The sequence below is a fragment of the Anopheles stephensi genome, unplaced genomic scaffold (assembly GCF_013141755.1).
Source record: "Anopheles stephensi strain Indian unplaced genomic scaffold, UCI_ANSTEP_V1.0 ucontig42, whole genome shotgun sequence".
In the NCBI taxonomy this organism is placed as follows: Eukaryota; Metazoa; Arthropoda; class Insecta; order Diptera; family Culicidae; genus Anopheles; species Anopheles stephensi.
Genome location: NW_023405369.1, coordinates 55,796 through 73,179, shown reverse-complemented (window position 1 = coordinate 73,179; position 17,384 = coordinate 55,796). Strand labels below are relative to the sequence as shown.

The 17,384-nt window shown below is 48.4% G+C and overlaps 4 protein-coding genes across 5 annotated transcripts in view; 3 read left to right on the top strand and 1 right to left on the bottom strand.

The window, feature by feature from the left end:
• The first annotated feature begins 57 nt into the window (after window positions 1-57).
• Window positions 58-2,420, top strand: LOC118516921 (Golgi reassembly-stacking protein 2-like). Its single transcript, XM_036062763.1, has 3 exons — window positions 58-269; window positions 403-1,441; window positions 1,504-2,420. Exons 1-3 carry the CDS (start codon window positions 207-209, stop codon window positions 2,094-2,096), a joined length of 1,695 nt encoding a protein of 564 aa, XP_035918656.1. The 5' UTR covers window positions 58-206; the 3' UTR covers window positions 2,097-2,420.
• Window positions 2,421-2,614: 194 nt separating this feature from the next.
• On the top strand, window positions 2,615-3,393 carry LOC118516927 (NADH dehydrogenase [ubiquinone] 1 beta subcomplex subunit 11, mitochondrial-like). Its single transcript, XM_036062773.1, has one exon. It carries the CDS (start codon window positions 2,713-2,715, stop codon window positions 3,175-3,177), a length of 465 nt encoding a protein of 154 aa, XP_035918666.1. The 5' UTR covers window positions 2,615-2,712; the 3' UTR covers window positions 3,178-3,393.
• Window positions 3,394-3,541: 148 nt separating this feature from the next.
• Window positions 3,542-9,584, top strand: LOC118516922 (arf-GAP with dual PH domain-containing protein 1-like). Its single transcript, XM_036062765.1, has 4 exons — window positions 3,542-4,434; window positions 6,363-6,588; window positions 6,654-7,432; window positions 7,498-9,584. Exons 1-4 carry the CDS (start codon window positions 4,353-4,355, stop codon window positions 7,560-7,562), a joined length of 1,152 nt encoding a protein of 383 aa, XP_035918658.1. The 5' UTR covers window positions 3,542-4,352; the 3' UTR covers window positions 7,563-9,584.
• Window positions 8,954-17,384, bottom strand: part of LOC118516925 (N-acetyltransferase 9-like protein) — a 16,903-nt gene continuing 8,472 nt past the window's right edge. Inside the window, exons 2-4 of one of the 2 annotated variants that reach the window (XM_036062771.1) lie at window positions 10,310-10,412; window positions 10,131-10,240; window positions 8,954-10,069 (exon numbers count right to left, since the gene is read on the bottom strand). In XM_036062771.1, the coding sequence (XP_035918664.1) occupies window positions 9,624-10,069; window positions 10,131-10,240; window positions 10,310-10,386 (633 nt within the window). In that variant the 5' untranslated portion in view covers window positions 10,387-10,412 and the 3' untranslated portion in view covers window positions 8,954-9,623. Of the gene's footprint in view, window positions 10,070-10,130; window positions 10,241-10,305; window positions 10,413-17,384 lie in introns of both variants that reach the window. The other variant, XM_036062772.1, reaches the window with a different exon arrangement.

The following is a 17,384-nucleotide window of genomic DNA, read 5'->3' as shown; positions in this document are numbered from 1 at the left end:
AGAGCTAACTATGGGATAGTGCAGCGGATTTCGGTCAAAGTGGCGATTATTATGACATTTGTCAAATGTTTGTGAGATCTTGCAGAAAGGAAAAAAAAAGAGGAAAAAACTTTTCCTTCCATTTACATTGGCTTTCGTGTCGTCGGCTTTCAGCAGCGTATTATTGGATAAATTGAAGCAGCAATTGCACCGTTCCGCACGACGACATGGGACTATCGCACAGCGTTGCAGTACCGGGGGGCGGGACCGAGGGATACCATGTTTTAAGGGTGAGTTTTGGGTGTCCCCCGACGCGCCAACAACAAGCCGATAGATGACGTGTTCACTTTCGATCCAGCTTTATCCCCCCACACGGTTCGGGAACACAGAGCACACTGAATTGTTTATTAACTATTTGCACAGGTGCAAGACAACTCCCCGGGCAAAACGGCCGGACTGGAGGCCTTTTTTGATTTTATTCTTGCCATCGGCAACACTCGCCTGGACCAAGATAACGATACGCTGAAGGAGCTGCTGAAGGGAAACATCGACAAAGAGATCCAGATGACGGTGTACAGCAGCAAAACGCAAAACATCCGCCTGGTGGACATTACGCCGAGCAGTACCTGGGGTGGACAAGGGCTGCTCGGAGTTAGCATACGGTTCTGTTCGTTCGAGGGTGCCAATGAGAACGTGTGGCACATTCTGGAGGTGCATCCATCGTCCCCGGCGGAAGAAGCTGGACTGATACCGTTTACGGATTACATTATCGGTGCCGATTCGATACTGCACGAAAGCGAAGACCTGTTTACGCTTATCGAATCGCACGAGGGTAGACCACTGAAAATGTACGTGTACAACACGGATCTCGACCGGTGCCGCGAGGTGACAATTACACCCAACTCTAAGTGGGGCGGTGAGGGCAGTCTAGGTTGTGGCATAGGGTACGGGTACCTGCACAGGATACCGATTCGGATGATGCCGAGCGACGGGAAGGTGCCACTGAATACCGGGGCACAATCCGTCCCAGTTGTTCCGGTTGGTAGTGCGGCCACCTTCCCGACGGGCGCTTCGACGGCAAGTGCAATGGCAGGATCGACGGTTGACACGACCAATGCGAATCGCTCCGTGCCATTCATCCCTATGGTGCCACCGTTGGCGAATACTTTCGCTCCGCAGGCTAACAATGCCGTCCATGATCTGCTAACGGTGTCGCAGCCAACCAACACGATGACAGCGACTGCAACGACCACGCCGGCGATGGGAGATTTGACCAACCAGTTTGCCACCCTGTCCACGGCGACGGGCCCAACGGATCAGGTCAACAATAACGTGGAAACACAAACGACACCAACCCAAGCGACGTATAATAACAATGCCGGCCAACCGGGAGAGGTAGCATCGCCACCGATTCACGTTGGTCCGGCCATCTATACGCCACCGGCCGGATTGGTAGAGCAAGGTACGTTGAATCAAGTACGTTTATGATGTTTACATTACTAACCTGCTTTTTTTCCATTTCAGTTCCAATTGCTGCAACGAATGGCGATAGTATGGCTGCGCAACAACAGGCGCCACCGCTGGCCAATCTTTCGTATCCGACATCTTCCGTTCCCACGTTACCGACGGGGGCGAATCCCTACTCGAAGGCTAGCACTATGCCCCCGCCATCGACATTGGCCAGCGATTTCTATCAAGTGTACGGATCGTCCGTCGTACCGGCCACCAGCAACACCGTTCCTCCGACCGCCAACAGCTATCCCATGTCCACCACGATTGACTTTCTGCAGAGCCAGCAGCAACCGATGCAACAGCAACCCTGGGGCGCACAGCCCCCCATCCAGATGTACTCCACGTACCCTCAGGTGCAGCCGATTCCGGAGCCATCGCCCGCCCACCAACCGGCGGCGGCAGGTGGTACGGTTCCGGCCGCATCTTCACTATTCCAAAGCAACGCCGTTACGACACCCATCTCCCTGCCCGGCATGCCGCCGATAACGGTGAGCGCAACGATTCAGCCGGAAGCGCTACGAGGACTACAGTTTACCAATGCACCGATCGCGCCGACCGGCCAACAGCAACCACCCCTAATGACCATGCCGCCGACGTTGCAATAAGCTCCGAAACTGCTCATGCAGGCGAATGGCCGGCCAGAACGAACGACCGTTAAATGTGCAATTCGGTGGGGCATTTTGTACATAGGAGCAATCCATTCTTTTGGACCATCTTTCGTATCTTGTTCGAAAAACGAAAAACGATCGATCGAAGCAGTTCGGCAAAGAACGGAGGATGATTTGGTGCATTTGGTTGCCCTGGGTGACACGCAAGGTATAAACATGAGTACAATTTTTATCTTGTGCTTTACGTTACTACACTTAAGTTTAGTCAATCTATGAAGGAGGATAAAGTATCGTTATCAATATTAAAACCAATATTAATTACCTGTCTGTGCAATTCTGTGCCGAGTGAGATGCAGGGTGGAGGAGATGGGTGAATCGCGTTGTTGCTACCAAGGTGTATCGAATATCTTCTTTACGTGCAAAAATAAAGTTAACAACTATTTTTTCTCTCTCTCGTATATCAAGGGTTATGTCCAGTGTGTCCTGTTTAGATCACATTCAGACAGCTGTCAAAGTAGCATCGAGGGAAAAAAAAACAAACGAAATCGTTCACTTCACAAGTTGTTTTCATTCGCTCGTGGAAGTTGCGATCCGGACTTCCGGCCACAGTGAAATGTCCAGCCTAGTGCGAATGAGCAATGCACCGTTGGTGCGCAACCTAGTCCACTCGCTACGCACCGTGCGGCTTATTTCTTCGTCGCAGAAAAACCGCGATGCTGCCACACTCGACATCCCGAAGAAGGCGGCCGCTCCAAGCGGCGCGGCTGCAGCCTCGTCCGTCGGTACCAGCCGCAACTGGGTGAGCTACGGGTTCGATCGGCAAGACGAGGCGCACGACCGCAACGTCACGAATTCTTCGTTCTTCTTCACCGTCACACTGTGCCTGGTGTTGGGCACAGCCTACTGGGCGTACGTGCCAGATCCACAGCTGCAGGATTGGGCTCAGCGTGAGGCATACCTGGAGCTGCGTCGCCGGGAAGCGGCCGGTTTGGAACCGATCAGCAAGGACTTTATCGACCCGGCCCAGATTGTGCTGCCCTCGGACGAGGAGCTGGGCAACACCGAAATCGTCATCTAAAGGAATAGCATGTAACACCGGTACCGTGGTCGGAGGAGAATCGCTGGATTATGTAATGGTCCGCCCGCCGCGCGGGATCCGTAAATTCGTCGGGGTCCCGGTCTCGTTTGTACATAACAGCGAAGAAAACGAGAGGCGGAAAGATTGTAGCAGAGTGTTGTGAAGATTGCGATGTAACTGAATAACCAATAAATAGGGAAAATCGTACGAAAAGTATGTGTATGTGTGTCGTAAAGTTTTGCTCATCATTTGTTTTCATTTGAAGCGAGTTGTCATATGGCGAAAACGATCTAAAACCGGGAAACAGATGTTTTACAAATTTCGATAAAAGAGAACGCTAAAATTGTTACTCTACTGCGCTTCAATATCAATTTTGTTCATTTTAAAACATGATCGTTAAGCAATCTAATAGCAATTAACACTACAACGGATGAAAAATATCAAATAAATTTACTCTCCGAGCAACTTTACCGCAACCGTTACTTCAAAACACGAAGCTCGCCTAATGTCAACCGCTTTAACCGTCAAACCTGTTCAAAATGAACCAACCTCGCCAATCGCACACAGAACTGCTTATTTTGCAGCAGAAAATGCGCGTAAATAATAAATCTCGCTCTATTTGTGCAATTATCCACGCAGTCTAGCCACGCGAAACGGTGAAATCGTGCAGCAAGTGCTTCTAGTGCCGCAGAACCATCCGAAGTGCTACCTAAGTTTACAGGAAAATGGATAGAAAATGGTGCCGTAGCACCATCCGGTTGGTCGTCCGTAAAGAATTTGTTATTGTGCACCACACAACCAACTCCCTCCACTGAGGCGATAGTGCGTCGTCGTCGACGTCGGGGCCGTTTCGTAAATAAGTTGGAATTTCCAGGCCCTGTGACGAAGCAAACGTGTGAGAAAAGAAGAAATTGAAGCAATAAAACACGAGGCATATAACAAATCTCGTGGAAGTGTAAGAAAAAAAAACTACAAGTTAGTGTGCGTGGTCGTCGTCGTCGTCGTCGCCGTGGTTGCAGCAGCAGCAACAGCAGCAAGTGCACGCGTAGTGTGTGGCGTGTGGATGATTGTTTTTAATTTAGCAACACGACACAACAACTCCTCGCAGCCGGGGCAACCAGCACCAGCAGCAGCAGCAGCAGCAACCAACATCGTCATCATCATCATCATCAGTCATGGCTGACCAAAACGAGAAAATTCTTCAACGTCTGCTGCAACAGGACGGAAACAGCATTTGTGCGGATTGCGATTCGAAAAGTATGTAGTGGGCTGGTTGTTTCCTGTAATCTGTGGGTGTCGGTCGGGTGTGCTGTTGGTTGTGCGTGTGTGTGTGTGTGTGCCATCCTTTCATCCTTCTCCCCCTCCCCAGAACAGCTCAGCGTAGCTCTTTATAATAGCAGGAAGTGTTCAGGGCGGGAATAGGCTAATAGGTTGTGCTATGGTTTAGCGCGTTGCATAGTTTTCTCCTTGGCCAAGGCGTGTGTGCCTGTTTGTGTGTGCGGTGTTGGCAGTCATCAGTGTAGAAACGCAAATAGCAAAATAATGACTCATCCAATCATACATTCGTTGTTTTCTCACTCTCTCTCTCTGCCTCTCGTTCGTTCGGCTCCTGTCCGCATCAAAGCACACCAATCCAAACGTCATAAACAACAACCTCATCATCAATCTAGGCAGGCCATGTGTGAGATGCTTTTGCTCTCCCAGCGCGTGGGGAGAAGAAGTGCGCCCTATGCTTTGCTAGGGCAACGCGTGTGTGTATTTCTGCCTCCACGCCCTCCTTCGTTCCGTCCCCCCAAAAGTGCATAGTAAAAGAGAAAAGCGAGCGTTACATAGCGTATCACGATCACGAGTTTAGAGCTTCCCTCCCTGATTAGAGCCCCAACCAGCAGTGGCCAGCAGGCAGCAGCAGGTTTGTTTTGCTGCCGTTTCGGTACCTCGGTTCATATCTTCCCTCTTCATTCACGCCATTCACCACCACCATCGGAAAACGTAATCATCCTGTTTTGTTGATGGCGTGGAACCCTCACGTTCTCTGCACGTGCACGTTGATAACTGCGGTGCATTATTAATGCGTAGAATGCGATTAGAAGTGAAAGGAAGTGAGAAAAACGCGTCCATCGGTGGTGAGAAGCGAAACCCCCCTCCCACAGTGGGTGTTATGAAATGGTAGAATCATAATGGCATGCGGAGAGGTAGAAGAACGCAGCGAGAAGGGATGAAAAGTGCTCGTTAAAGAAAAGCGCAATAAAAATCCCCAATAACGTACGTACGTTTGGCTGGAAGTGGGCGACCCAACGTAAACAATTCTCAGCTCACTCGCTCACACACGCACACCACAGTGAGGCGGCTCTGTGTGTGGTATTGCCGTATTTTGTTAGGCAGAGAAGCAAGAAAACAGAATTGGAGGGTGGTAAAAAACGCACACACACACACGAAACTCCACATAACACGCAGCGTACAAGGTTAATGCACTCCAGGAAAAAACGCATATCGAAGAAGGCCGGGTGGGTTGGTAGGGCTGACTGGCTGGCTGGCTGGCTGTGGTTGCTATTATTATTATCCCCGTGGCCTTTTATTGACACCCTGTGTTCTGGATTTTGGAGCGCCTTTTTGGTACGTTCTTTCGTTTGTATCTGTCCCTCTCTCTCTCTTTCACGCTCGCCGTTCACAGCTACAGGGTTCGTAATGTACAAAAAAAAGGTCTCATTTTCCATGCCAAGTATACACGCAACTAACTTGACGAACCCTGCATTCTCAACCAGGTCAATGTTGAACACAGGATAGAAAGAGAAAGAGAAAGCTGAGCTATACTGAAAGCGAGAATGGAATGAACACCGGGATCGGGAAAGAGACGGAAAGCAAGTAAAGCGAGCAGGGCAGAGGGCACAGGTGTCGTCATGTTGCGTCATGGGTTTGTTTTGATTTCTGCCGATCGAGGCTTCTTCCCTCACCAAACCTTCCCTCATCCCCATCGAAAGGGGGTTGAAGATTACATTTTTCCGCTGCCAGCAATATGTAATGATCGTAGGGAGGATTATTTTTCGATAAACCAATTTTACCCAAAGAACACGCGCCGTGTGGGTCGAATGCGGGGGCGGGGGGGCATTTGCAATAGCGCCGAACTGTTTGTAGAATATTTCTGTACGTCTACCGATGTTATTAAACTATTATTCAATTATTTGCAGATCTAGAATGGGCTTCTTACAATATCGGAATCTTCCTGTGCACCCGCTGCTGTGCGGTCCATCGCAGCATGGGCGCCCACATATCGAAGGTGAAGCATCTCAAGCTGGACAAGTGGGAGGACAGCCAGATCCAGCGCATGATCGAGGTCGGTAACAAGGCGGCCCGATTAAAGTACGAAAACCGTGTACCGGCATGCTACCGAAGACCCAGAGAAAACGATCCACAGTAAGTAGCAGCGAATGTTGGTCCCTTGGAGCTGTAGTTGGATAATTTGTGTTTCTCCTTTCCAGAGTGCTAATGGAGCAATGGATAAGGGCAAAGTACGAACGGTTGGAATTTTGCATGATCGAACGCCCCAGCTACACATCCGGCCGGATGGAAGGCTTCTTGATGAAGCGTGGCAAAGAGGACAGCCGCTACCAGCCGCGCAAATTCATCCTTTCCGGGCTGCACGACTCGTTACGCTACTTTGTGAAAGAAAAGCGCGAACCAAAGGCAAATCTGCGAATATCGGAGCTGAACGTGGTGTACGCACCGTCGAAAATTGGCAATCCCAACTCGCTACAGCTGACGTTCATGAAGGACGGCACGACGCGCCACATCTACGTGTACCACGACGATCCGGAGGTGATCAACAATTGGTATATGGCGATACGGTGCGCCAAGCTGCACCGGCTCCAGATCGCCTACCCGAGCGCCTCGGAGAGCGATCTGGTCGACCTGCTAACGCACGATTTCGCCCGGGAAGGATGGTTGCTAAAGACGGGTCCACGGGCCACGGACAGCTACAAGCGGCGCTGGTTTACACTGGACGACCGTAAGCTAATGTACCACGACGATCCGCTGGACGCCCATCCGAAGGGGGAAATCTTTCTCGGCAACCAGCTGAACGGTTACAGCGTCCGGATAGGGGCGCCACCCGGTGCCAAAGATCAGGGTTTCAGCTTTACGCTCTTCACACCGGAACGTGTGTACAACATGTCGTCGCACAGTGAGCAGGATCGGGACGAGTGGATTGCCGCGATACAGACCGTGCTGGAACGGCCACTCAGTCCGCAGGATAGTTCGGGTAAGTGGTACGTGGTGGTACGAACAGTTTCACCGACTTATGACTGGGTTTGCTTCCATTTTTAGTATGTGCTCGATTAATACGCAAGCGTGGTGGAACCAACCCAAAGAGTATCTTTACGGGTAGGTAATATAGCGTACAAACCCCTCAAACGTCCAATGCGCCGCTATTATGAGACGATATGAGTGCTCGTGCTCTTGGGGAGGACAGCTGCGCTACCAGCAAGCATATGGTAGCGGCCATTGCAACTCGACCTTCTTCATCCCGCTTTTGAGACCGTCGTGTGGGACAGATTTAGAAATAGGAAACAACACCACGGCACTCTACAAACTACACATAGATTAATGCACCTTGCATCTTAGCGCAGCTTGAAGGCAATTTAGTATAACACGATGAGCAGCAGCGAGGACAGGCAGCAAGCAATCCTTTCTTGATCTGTTTTTCTTAGCATTAATTGCTGCAGCACAATCCACAATAGCTTGCTCCGCTAGCTAGCTTCGGTCGGCCCGAACGGAAGGAAGCCGGTATTTATTTGCATAATGTTTATTCCTTTACGTTGGGTAGCTACTACGTAACGATGTAAGTGCAAGAAGACGTTAAGTATAGAAACAAACAAAACAACCTACCAAGCCAGCCACCCAACACACAGCAGCAGCCCTTTATACTAGTTGGACGCGCAAAGATCGATCTATTTATTAACGTTAACACAAACAGCCAGGCAGACAGCCAGGCAGAAACTCTCCCCGAGGGCACCACGAGCTCGCTGGGTAATACTCAGCCAATTTAAATTATTTCGGAAAGCTTTTGTTTTGTCAACCGTAGAATGTTAGTCGACATTCGCATTGCTGTTCGAGTCCCTCTGCAGATTGCTACCCAGCAAAGGAGTTTAGCGTTTCGTGTGGCCCGCTCTATTTAACTTTCTCCTTCTGCTTAAAGCGCACAGATGCACACACACACACACACAGAGAAAGCACGCATTTTATGCAAACAATTTATAATAGCGCAAGAACAAATAACGTAAAAAAGCGGTCAGGGAAGAGCAAGTCGTGGACGATAGCACCAGACACAACACGCATACGTTTCCGTTTCTGCTTCGTACGATATTAGCAGTACGTCCTTGTGAAGCAGAGAGAAAGCGAAAATGTTCAAAAAAAGGAGGAGCAAAAGATAGTAAAAACAAATCAAATTTAGAAGTACATTTTGGCTTACCGGCATTCGCCATAAGCGCATATTAGATAGGCAACATTAAAAATTGAAGAGTTGAAAGTGAAAGTAGGGGAGAGGCAACTCCGTGCCCCGCGAAACAGTTCAGAAGCAATTGGCCAAACGCTCTTGGCGGCGCGTGTACGTAGTTTTGTATTGCGCGGGCTAGCACTAAGGACCTCCTCTCCCCTACCTACGTTAACCTTAGTGTTCAGCGCCGGGTTTGAAGCGTGTGTGTGTTTTTTTTTTTTGCTCTTTATAATACGATTTCTTATCACACACACAAGAGAGACAAACAAAAAACAACTCCAGAAAAACTGTCGTGCTCAAACTCTTTGTTTTTTTGACGAAGAAGTGTAAAAACCAAACCCAAGTGTAGGGAAAGAGGATAAGTGGCGAAGCATCAACCAACCAACCACAACCGATGGATGAACGGTTGATACCGCCGTAACCGTAATCGAAATGCAACAATGAAATCAATACTGCCACAGAGATTTAAAACAGTCACACAAGCGCTCGCACGAAGGACAACGTGCCCCCGTCAAGTTTGCTGGCTATTAATTTGTACAATTTTTATGGTGAAAAATGATTTAAAATGCCGCACTCTGTGGCGGGGGATAGCTTGGTGGCCGTTCGTTCGTGGTGCGCGGAACTAAAGCATCGTAATAATATTATACATAAGCGTGTAGGGAGAGCATGGAAAATCAAGCAAAGAAAAAGCCACTCTTCGACAAGAATAACAAACAAAAAACGAACGAACGAACTACAATAATCTGCCAAAAATAGCTAAATATTAGGAAAAGTCGTACACACACACAGGGTCACGAGCGAACGGAGACGGTAGGACGATCAGGATTGTCTTTAGACGACCCGTTTGGAGACTGTAGAACACAGTAAAGACGAGAGAGTAAAATAAATGTTATACTTCTCCATCTTGAAGTAAAACACACACACACGCACCACAACGTCACGCTGGAAGTGGGTAACTTTAAAGAATATTCTCCTCTTTCGGATAGGGTGCGATCGTGTACGATCCTACCGCGCGTCGAAGCCACGCAATCCAATCCTCCTCCACAGGTCGGCCGAAGCTAACTTCCCGGAACACGGGCGTACGTTTGGTTTCGCGAAATTGCATCCGCTCGAACATTCGCATCGCACGCTCGTTCGTGTCCTTCGTGATGGCGATGTACTGCTGCAGGTGCAAATGTTCCACGCCGAACAGGAGCATCAAGAGTGTCGCCTCCCAGCCGAAGCGTTTCCCGCGGGCCGATGGTTCAGCGATCATGATTTCTATTTCACCCAGCAATCGATCGGACGGTTCGGCGTCCGGCTCGGTGCTGGATTGGATGAAAATGTTGGTGTCACCGACGAGCGCCTCAATTTCGTCCCTCGTCTGTTCGAAGCGTTCGCGATCGAGGACGAGAAAGGTACACTCTGCAGTTGGAAGGGATGGAAGTATTACAATCGGAGGTAAGTGCCAGCGCGAATCACTTACTATCTTCATCGTTACGCCAGCTTTGCTGCATTTGGTATTCCTGGTCGAGGGTCAGTGGTTCCGATGCGGTTAGCTGCTGCAGTTCTTCACTCTGCATCCATCGGTGATATCTGGGGAAACAATTTCCAGACTATACCGCAGCTTCCGTACCGAGGGTCAAACCCACCGTACTTACTTACTTCTCAACGTGTTTGCTTTCGTATGGTACTAAAATTACGTTGTTGCCGACAATCTGCAGATGTTCGTTCAGTTTCATGGCGAAGCTGGTAAGATGTTTTGGACCTGAAGAAGATTGGTTGGAACGAATAATTAGTAATTACTTGAGTAAATTACTCAAAAAAAGTGTCCAGTAACTGCCAACCGGTCGAATGATATTTTAAAAGTCACAACCACAGTCCAATATTTTACGTAAAATTCAGCATTTATTGTACTTTTGCATACTTTCTATGCATTAAAGAGGTCAGTGTGGGAATTAGAATAATTATATAATCTTGCATGCATTTGAACTACAGGATTTAATATTACAATTTTCGAGCATGCATTTAAATTTCACGAATTAAACAGTAGACAATTAAGGATTAAGATTAGGACTACTCGACTGTTATACACTTACACGAACTACTCGAATTACATGTAAATCATTATGGACAAACGAATACACAGTTGCAAACCGACCAGCGATACGAGTGCACACAGTCTCACTTCAATCCTCAAAATATATCACAACCACCCCCTTTCGTGAACATTTTCACATTTGTTGGTCCTTCGAACCGGATCGTGATATACGGAGAGGAAGTTTCATTCTGCAACCAAGAGTGGAACTCGGTATACGGAAATTGTGCAAGTCATTACGTGACAAATTCGCCATCGCATTCGGCCCCGCGTCAAGGGCAACGGTCGGTTACACTCCACCATTTCGAATTTCGCGCCAACGAGTTGTTCGTTACCGTCGTGTGATATTTCGTGTGATATTTTCGAGAAGCAATGGATAAGAAAATCAAGGCAGTGCAGTTGAAGAAAAGGATTGCTGTGGAAAGCATTAAATCCATGGAGCGGTTCCAGACGGATTTCCAACCCAACGACGCCCAACAGATTCCGGAGGTGTTAGAGAATTTGGAATCGCATCAGGCAGGGTTCTTCGCCGCTATTTCTAAACTGGAGGAACTCGACGAAAGTGATGCAACAATCGAAGCGTGCATTATGGAGAGAATCCACTTCGAGGAACGTTGCAGGAAGCTGAAATCATTTTTACGTGCAAATCAACCCAAGGAAGAAGGAGCGGTCAACGATACGACAGGTTTGGCTTCGTCGACACTCGCTTTTGGTCGACCGCACGCACCAAACCTACGCTTACCCAAAATCGAGCTTCCAACGTTCGATGGAGATCATACGAAATGGCTGTCGTTCCGCGATCGCTTCCTTGCTATGATCGACGCTTCGCCTGAGCTTCCGTCCATCGCAAAACTGCAGTACTTACTTTCATCGCTAAAAGGAGAGGCTGCACTACCCTTCGAGCACACACCTCTAACGGAAGACAATTACGCAATCACATGGGCTGCTCTGCTTAAACGGTACGACAACTCGCGTCTACTAATCCGTGAGTATTATCGGAAAATGCACTATCTCCCCGGAGTGCATTCGGTGTGCGTGGATAAGCTTTCCCACTTGGTGGATGAATTCACGCGCTTCGTGAACGGATTAGTGAAGTTAAAGGAACCGGTAGATTCGTGGGATACACCGCTGTCGAATATGCTGCTTATGAAGTTAGATCGGGAAACGCTGTTGGCTTGGGAAAAGCATTCGGTACACTTCACGCGGGACAAATACAAGGATGTGATCGAGTTTGTTCAAGATCGGATCCAAATCTTGAAATCGACCAACACTTTCGTGATGGATCAAAGCGCTGGTGGTACCAAGGTGGCCGGCAACAGTCGGCAGCCAGTGCAACGACGGTTCATCGCGTATGCAGCTACTTCTCGCCCGGCTCCTGTTCCTTCGTCTGCCCTCATCCAACCGCCAAAGTGTCCACTGGAGTGTTCCGAAGGTCACACTTTGCGCAACTGCCCAGTGTTCACAGGTAAAGAAGTTCAGCAACGACGAGACATTGTTGCAACGAATCGACTGTGCTGGAATTGTTTGAGCAGCAATCATCAGGTGAGGGAGTGTAAATCGGAATTTTCGTGTCGCATATGTCGGGAGCGTCATCACAGCTTATTGCATCACACTCCACGCTACACTCCTCCCACAACGGTTACAATGTCTGCTCAAACGGATGACGACAATGTGTTCCTTGCAACGGCAAACATCCAAATCAAGGATGACTACGGCAACATCCACGAAGCAAGGGCTTTATTGGATTCGGGTTCCACATCGAATTTCATCGCGGAAGACCTAGCTCGAAGGCTGTTGACCAGTCGCAAAAGGGTCAACGTCGCTGTTTCGGGCATCGGCAATTCGGTACAGCTGGTCAAGGGTTCGATCGTCGCCACCGTTCACTCCAAGACACAACCCTTCTCAACGGAAATGGCGTTCCTGGTTCTGGACACGCCATGTACAAACATTCCTACTTCACCAACGGACATCTCTTCATGGGAAATGCCGGATGTGGCATTGGCGGACAGCACCTTTAATCATCCGGGGCAAGTCGATATCGTCATCGGAGGCGATACGTTCTGGGAGCTGCACACCGGTCGCAAGCGCTCTATTGGCAGAGGCAAGCCGTGGCTGATTGAAACCCGTTTCGGTTGGGTTGTCAGCGGCATCTCTCATCATATATCAGCCGGTCCGCGGCTGTGTCATCTTTCTGCACACGATGCCACATTGGAGGAGATCCTGCATCGATTCTGGGAGAGCGAAACCATAGCCGAGGATCCTGTGCTATCGGTCGAGGAGAATGCTTGCGAAAAGCATTTCGCTGCAACAACTGTTCGCACTACAAGTGGAAGGTATGTCGTTCGTTTGCCTTTTAACCCCAATCCTAATGTCGTTTTAGGAGAGTCGAAACAAATAGCTGATCGTAGATTGCGTAGTATGGAACGGCGGTTGAACAGTAATCCTACAATGAAAAAGGAGTATGCCAAATTCATGAGAGAATACGAACAGTTGGGGCATATGAAACGACTTACCAGTCCTGCAGATGATTCGATAGATCACTATTACCTTCCACACCATGCCGTTGTTAAAGAGTCGAGCACAACCACGAAGGTTCGCGTCGTGTTCGATGCATCGTGCAAAACGTCGAGTGGTTACTCGTTGAACGACAAACTCATGGTGGGACCAGTCGTTCAAGAAGATCTCCTATCGATCATCCTTCGGTTCCGTTCTCGTGCCATCGCATTGTCTGCCGACGTAGAGAAGATGTATCGGCAAATTTTACACAGTCCCGATGATTGTAGATATCTGCGCATCCGGTACAGAGAAGATCCTGCTGAACCCATCTCAACCTTTGAACTACAGACGGTTACGTACGGCACAGCATCAGCTCCTTTTCTAGCTACAAGGACCTTGAAACAAGCTGCTATTGACAACAAGGAAGAGTACCCGCTGGCAGTGAACGCTGTCCTAAACGACTTCTACGTTGATGATTTGTTAACGGGTACCGATGATATCTATGAAGCGATTGAAATGCAGAAGCAGATATCAGGCATGTTAAATTCAGCTGGTTTCACACTGAAGAAATGGGCTTCAAACCGCACCGAAACATTGCAAACCGTGCCGTCTGAAGATGTAGCAGTTCAACTAACGCATGAATGGAAGGATTCGAAGCAGGTTTCCACGTTAGGTATCATGTGGGAACCAGCTGCTGACACTCTACGTTTTCGGATCGATATACCACCTACACCATCCCGCATGACAAAAAGGCTAGTTTTGTCATACATAGCTAAAATATTCGATCCCCTCGGGTTGCTGGGTCCAACGATCATCATCGCCAAAATGTTCATGCAGCAACTGTGGGCTCTAAAGCAGAACGGAAGATCGTGGGATTGGGACAGCGAGCTACCATCGCACCTACAGCAAGAATGGTTGAACTTCCACTCTACCTTATCCTCACTGCGCAACCTGAGAATACCACGGTACATAGCTCAACGCACGGCCACAAGTCTGCAAATACACATCTTTGCTGACGCATCACAACTAGCATACGGCGCTTGTTGTTACATCCGCGCTGAAGGCTTGGAAGGAGTCACCGTACAGCTGCTAACAGCCAAGTCGAAAGTCGTCGCATTATCTAACTCACACTCTATAGCTAGGTTGGAATTATGTGCAGCGCGATTGGCCACACTCCTACACGAGAAGGTGATTAATTCACTGAAGGTTTCTGCTACTACAATCTGTTGGACCGACTCAATGACTGTACTTCACTGGTTGAACTCCGTACCAAATCGCTGGAAGCCGTTCGTAGCCAACAGGGTGGCTAAAATCCAGCAAACTTCCGGCATACAGTGCTGGAAGCATGTTCCAGGCACCGACAATCCAGCAGACGACATCTCGCGTGGCTTAACACCAGAGAAACTATTGGCATGTGAACGCTGGTGGCACGGGCCACATTGGTTAGCACGCAACGCTGAAGATTGGCCACAAAACACTTCACCACCAAACGAGGCTGAGAGCGCAGAGGAGGAGAGGTTAACTTCACCACGGGTTGCAACAACATCTACAATCTGCGAATTTCGGAACAGGTTGTTTTCCCGAATTTCGGCTTACCACACACTGCAAAGGGTTGTTGCATACGGCTTGCGCTTTATTCATAACGCGAAGCTTCACAAGGGAGCCGCGCACGAGCTGAATCGCATCTACAAGATGCTTAAATGCGACGAACACGATCGAGCTGCAATATTTGATTGGTGCGCGACGAATCAGATGAAGTGGAAATTCATCCCACCGAGAGCGCCGCATTTTGGAGGTTTATGGGAGGCAGCGGTGAAAGCAGCTAAAAAACACATCATTAGAACCATCGGCACTACAAGCATCACGCAGGAGAACATGCTTACCTTGCTTGCCCAGGTAGAGCAATGTTTAAATTCACGGCCAATAACACCTTTATCCGATGAGCCGTGTGATTTAGAACCACTGACACCGGGCCACTTCCTTGTCGGTGGCAATATGCAAGCGGTACCAGACATCGATTACACCAATACGCCGAGCAATCACCTGAAGGAATACCAATTGGTACAAAAACATCTCCAATCGATTTGGGCCCGATGGTATCCGGAGTATCTGCAACAGTTACAAGCCCGGGCCAAATATTGTTCCGGTAAAGCAGCCGTCCTACAACAAAATCAATTGGTGATTATTAAGGAAGACAATGTTCATCCTACCTCTTGGCCCATGGGGCGCATCGTTGCAGTACATCCAGGAAAGGACGGGGTAGTTCGCGTTGTTACACTGCGCACTGCTTCAGGGAAGCATATCGTCCGCGCAGCTAATCGTCTAGCTGTTCTACCAAATCCAGACCCGCTAAGTCATCTTGAAACCACGGAAACCACATGCACTGATTAATGCGCACTTGTAAACCACGCTACATTGTTTACATTCACAAGTGTCAATCACGGATCAAGATAAACAAACACACGCCCACACGCACCCACATATACACACACACACACATGATAACAGGCAGATAGGAGATAAGCATTGCGTCAGGAGTACACGATTAGTTTTGAATTCACATTTGCATGAAATTTAAAGAAGTTCCTTCTTTGGTGGCCGGGAATGTGGGAATTAGAATAATTATTGTAGAGAATTTACTGGATGTGATATCGTGATTGTCTTGCGATAGATGTAACACGTCTGGTTTCTTTGCGAGTGTGAATTCAATTGTCCTTTATTCTTATGCATTAATTAGAGTTCATTACAAATTCATCATGATTCATTTCTACCCTATAAACATTTTCGTAATTCGAACATTCCGGCCACCAAGAATGAAATTCTTTAGAGTAATTAATAAACAAACGTGTTCGAATTATTATTCAGGTGAGGTAGTAGGTAACAATGCTAGTCGTGCTGTCGGTCGCACGATGTACTTGTCAGGTGCCGTTCGTAAAGTGACGACACGGATGACGTCGTCCTTGCCGGGATGGAGTTTAACAATGCGCCCCTTTGGCCACTCGGTGGGATGAGCATTATCTTCTCGTATAAGGACTAACTGATTTTCTTTAAGCTCAACTACTGACCTGCTACCGAACGACGATCGTGCTTGTAATTGTTGTGTATATTCCCTTTGCCATCGTTGCCAAATAGATCGTACATAGCGTTGCACTAACTGATACTCGTTTAAACGATTAGACGCAATGTTAGTGTAATCAATATCGGGAACAGATTGCATGTTACCTCCGATGAGGAAATGGCCTGGTGTGAGCACTTCAAGATCACACGGATCTTCTGACATTGGAACTAAGGGTCGCGAGTTTAAACAGGATTCGATCTGTGTTAACAATGTAAGCATATTTTCGTAGGTTATACTTGTTGTCCCTATGGTTCGCAGTAAATGATGTTTCGCTGATTTGACCGCTGCTTCCCAGAGCCCGCCGAAGTGGGGAGCTCGCGGTGGTATGAAACGCCATATCATGCCGTTCTCCGCACACCAATTGAAGATGGATTTACGATCTTCCTCATTCTGCTTCAGCATTTTGTAGATACGATGTAGTTCATTTGCTGCTCCTTTAAACGTTGTAGCGTTATCTGAGTGCAGCTCCTTCACCATTCCTCTGCGTGCTACGAAGCGACGAAGTGCTGATAGAAATGCGGTTGTTGTCAAATCGCTCACCAATTCAATATGTACAGCTCTGGTTGAGAAACAGACGAAAATTGCAATATACGCCTTGCTTGGACCGCGATTCCGAACATTTGATTTGATTAATAATGGCCCACAGTAGTCAACGCCGCAAACGGAGAATGCTCTGGTTGGGGTCACTCTTGACTCCGGTAGATCTGCAACACTTTGTTGGACTAATGTTGGTTTGGCCTTGAAGCATTGAAGACAGCGATGGTAGATTGATTTCACTAGACTTCTTCTTCCTATCACCCAAAATCGTTGTCGGAGCGTTGCTAGCAAAAGTTGCGGTCCGGCATGTAATAACCGGAGGTGATATGCTGTTGCTAAGAGAACTGCCATAGGATGGGCGGCAGTTAGCACGATGGGATGTTTAACCGAATGCGATGCTGTCATGTTGCCTAGCCGGCCACCAACCCGAAGCACTCCTGTTTCGTCCAAATATGGTCTCAGCCACTTCAGTCTTGATGCTCGGGATACCT

Coding starts and splice junctions, on each gene's coding strand:
- LOC118516921 (XM_036062763.1), top strand. CDS start 207: ATGGGACTATCGCACAGCGTTGCAGTACCGGGGGGCGGGACCGAGGGA. Junction 270..402: donor AGGGATACCATGTTTTAAGG/GTGAGTTTTGGG, acceptor CTATTTGCACAG/GTGCAAGACAACTCCCCGGG. Junction 1,442..1,503: donor GGCCGGATTGGTAGAGCAAG/GTACGTTGAATC, acceptor TTTCCATTTCAG/TTCCAATTGCTGCAACGAAT.
- LOC118516927 (XM_036062773.1), top strand. CDS start 2,713: ATGTCCAGCCTAGTGCGAATGAGCAATGCACCGTTGGTGCGCAACCTA.
- LOC118516922 (XM_036062765.1), top strand. CDS start 4,353: ATGGCTGACCAAAACGAGAAAATTCTTCAACGTCTGCTGCAACAGGAC. Junction 6,589..6,653: donor CCCAGAGAAAACGATCCACA/GTAAGTAGCAGC, acceptor TCTCCTTTCCAG/AGTGCTAATGGAGCAATGGA. Junction 7,433..7,497: donor CAGTCCGCAGGATAGTTCGG/GTAAGTGGTACG, acceptor TTCCATTTTTAG/TATGTGCTCGATTAATACGC.